Source organism: Palaemon carinicauda, chromosome 31, assembly GCF_036898095.1.
Source record: "Palaemon carinicauda isolate YSFRI2023 chromosome 31, ASM3689809v2, whole genome shotgun sequence".
NCBI classification, from domain to species: Eukaryota; Metazoa; Arthropoda; class Malacostraca; order Decapoda; family Palaemonidae; genus Palaemon; species Palaemon carinicauda.
The window spans coordinates 31,123,325-31,126,875 of NC_090755.1; the positions used below are offsets into that span (position 1 = coordinate 31,123,325).

The window sequence follows — 3,551 nt, forward strand, 5'->3', positions numbered from 1 at the left end:
AGGAACACCAGTCAACCAGTAGGCCAACATAGCTATCCACATTCTGTACAAGGTAATTACGATGAAGGAAAACTAATATAAGGCGGGAAGTATTAACCATATCCAAGAATACTTTGATATTTATACATAGTTTTAATATAAAATTGGACATTTAATTCAATTAAAAACAATGATCTTGAATTTGTGATACCATCGCTAATTCTGAATAATATCAAATAAACAATGGTCAACCTCACCTTCCATTCTCTTTTCCATATTCAATTGCCTGGTCAATTAAAGGAGCATACTGAGCCATGGTAGCAGCCTGGAGGATCAATGAGGGGTTGGTGGTGGCATCTGTTGGCTTATACTTCTTCATGGCTGCAATGGTAAAACAAAAACACTTAAAACCAAAACCAATATCTCTTACAGACACATGTTAGGTAACCATTTTTTTTTCCAAGTTTTATACCATTAATTCGATTGTTTGATCTTTACGGTAGTATCTACCAATGATAAAATGCATCAAATATTTCTGAATTAAGTACAGTAATTGTAAGTTAAAAATCACTGATGCACAAAAATTTCATGAATTAGAGATTTGCATTTTAAAAAAAAAGGCATTATTTGAACTTTCCCCAAAAACCCAATAATGACTAATGGTATATTGAATCCTATTTTCCAAGACCACGAATTTGGTAAACTACTGCATTGAGTAACAATCAACCTCCATTGAAACAATTTCACCATAATGTTCCAAATTAAACATTCATTACAATTGAGTAAGGTACTTTAAAAAAAAATGTGCTTACAGATGTCACCATGCACATTGTATGGTATACTGTGTAGCAAAAATATAGGTTGAAAAATTTTGACTACTACTAAATATAAATGGGTTTGGAAGAAATAAAATTTACTGTCCACAACACTGAGTAGTTCAACTGAATATTCAATAGTTAATACAGTACATTTCAAAGTAGTATGATGAAAAACGCTATCATCATCTTGCTACTTTCGTCTTTTCTATTTGAAAATTGCAATATACTGTAAAGCTAAAGTCAGTAAAAAAATCAGTAATCATTAACATCCAATAATATAGAATTCTATAAACACATAGTACTTTAAAACTACCTACTAATTAAGTTTGTAATAAACGTACAAATTCACCGGCCCCCACAAATTCACCGCCCCCCCCCCCAAAAAAAAAAATTACATTAATACAATAATGATTGCTATTGCTCAAAGAATGAAAGGAATTGATCTGCACATGCAATTTGTGGGAAAAAAAAAAGAAACTTTACAGTTTGATGACAAGCTGTGAGAAACTAAATCATTAAAGTTTCTTCTTTTTGGGGGATTAAAGATTTAATGTATGATGGAATAGCAGAGCCAATCCAAGAATGTGGAAGGATACTATGGATGTCATATGTACAACAAATAAATAAAAACGATCAAGCTTAAACTCTTGGCATAATATACAAAATTATAAAATGTGACAATGGGGGTGGTATATTGCATGGGACTGGTAATAAGTGATTAGTTCAGATTGCATTGTCATTTGGCAAGACTTTCACTCTTATCTAGTAAAAATAATGCATAATTTGGCGATATTCATGGAAAGGAAAAGGAGACTTTAAAACAACTGGATAGACAGAGTGGAACAGTCTTCAAAACGTGTTGTTGGTGCAAGATTGCGATTAACCACCCACTGTGGTGGGGGTGTAATGAAATGCTGACAATGTTTCTTCAGAGATAAAGCAAAAGTTTACCAGATCATCATCTTCGATTCATCAACATGAGAATAGAAAGTTGGCTAGTCTTCATTTCAAGGAGTTGAAAAACACATTTAAAGAATGTGGCGTGGAATAGATGATATTTACAGATAAAACAGTATTCATAACTATGGTGAGAAGTGTAATTAAAAACTGGTATAAATGTTGGTATAAATAAAATAAAATCCAGTGTGCTTTGAAATGGTGTGGTCATGTTGAAAGAATAGAGAACTTTTCCAATTGGTCAAGTTAACATATAATTCTAGTTAGCATGAAGGGAGGTTTGGGGGTTTGAATGTGTAGCCATCAATACTTCAAGAAAGATAGATACAAAGACTAATAAAGAATTAGTCTACACAAGGTTTCACCCAAAGTGCGGCCCCGTTACAGTTTGAATGTGACACTGACCAAGGGTTATTTTCGCTGGCCTCTACCCGTCAAGAGATGACGCCGATTTTTTTTTCTTTTTAGCATAGTGTATACCTATATGGAAGATATACTTTGTCGAAGCAGGTATCATAGCAGCTGTACAATGCGCAGCTCATCTTTGTACTTTGGTTCACAAATTGTTCTTAGCCTCAAACACTCAGCAACAGGGGCACCTACCCATTTAATGTCTTTAAATTAACTATCGAGTTTCCGACATGTGCATTTCTAAGGTGAGGGTGAATATACGTATGGATATGTCGACAGTATTTTATTTTACTTGTGGTGTTAATCTATTCAATTATATTACATTGCTTTTACTAAGCTGAGAGAGAGAGAGAGAGAGAGAGAGAGAGAGAGAGAGAGAGAGAGAGAGAGAGAGAGAGAGAGAGAGAGATTTACAATACAATAGAATTACATAAAGGTTTAGGACAATCTCTCGAGTTATAATTCAAACCGTTCCATCGAAGGCACGTCCAACTTTCCTATATTAAACGATAAATCATGATGACGTAAGTTGTTTCTTCATAATAAGCTTTAAAGCGAATCATAAGATTTTATAGATTTAAATTTTGTTACACGATTCAAATTTCATACATAAATTTCGCAATAGAACATGCTAATTTTGAAATGGTGCACGAGCTTTCAGTTATTGTTTGTAACAACTTTCTCTTTAGTTGCATAACGAATTGCATGACAAACTTAATACCACGTAACTCATTAATATTGAATGCCAAGTCGAGCTGAATTTTCAAGTGATCGGACATTCACATTCCGCAACAACAAAAATCAGAAAAACCCGAACTCTGCCATACCCGGCGTCGGGCCCGATGATGTCACTGATACCACGGCACACAGGTGGCATGAAGCAGGTGCCGGTTCGATTCACTTCAATTTTAAGACACTCACCCTCGAAATCTCCTGTATCTGCGACCACCACGGTCATTTCCTTCAACTGGTCGAGGGACGTGGCCATCTTGCTCTTCTTAGTGGGTGACTGTGACATCCTAAATCCTTCTTACGGCCTTTATATCGATTCTTGTTGTGACGTCAACCTGCACGCACCGCCCACTTACTACACACTGAGGAGTTCGCTACTCAACCACCAGATGACAGCACCGTATGGTTATCAGTCTACACCAAAGACAGTCAAGGGTCTTTGGTCTACACCATGCAATCGATAAATACCGACAATATGCTTACCCTAGATTAAACATTTCAGGTGTTAAATTATTTCTGACATACTTCTAGCGAAGTAAGATATCAATTATAATGTTAAGTTGTGATAAAATTTAAAAGTAAATAAACGTTAAATTACAAAACCCTTCTGATATCAAGAGCAAATGTTTTTTTTTCAGTCAGAAAAATAGAAAA

General features: G+C 34.9%; 1 protein-coding gene across 1 annotated transcript in view; it reads right to left on the bottom strand.

The window, feature by feature from the left end:
• The window catches only part of Taldo (transaldolase), a 27,542-nt gene extending 24,268 nt beyond the window's left edge, over positions 1-3,274 (bottom strand). Inside the window, exons 1-2 of the mRNA XM_068355104.1 lie at positions 3,087-3,274; positions 237-360 (exon numbers count right to left, since the gene is read on the bottom strand). Of these exons, the coding sequence (XP_068211205.1) occupies positions 237-360; positions 3,087-3,183 (221 nt within the window). The 5' untranslated portion in view covers positions 3,184-3,274. The remainder of the gene's footprint in view (positions 1-236; positions 361-3,086) is intronic.
• Between the last annotated feature and the right edge of the window lie 277 nt (positions 3,275-3,551).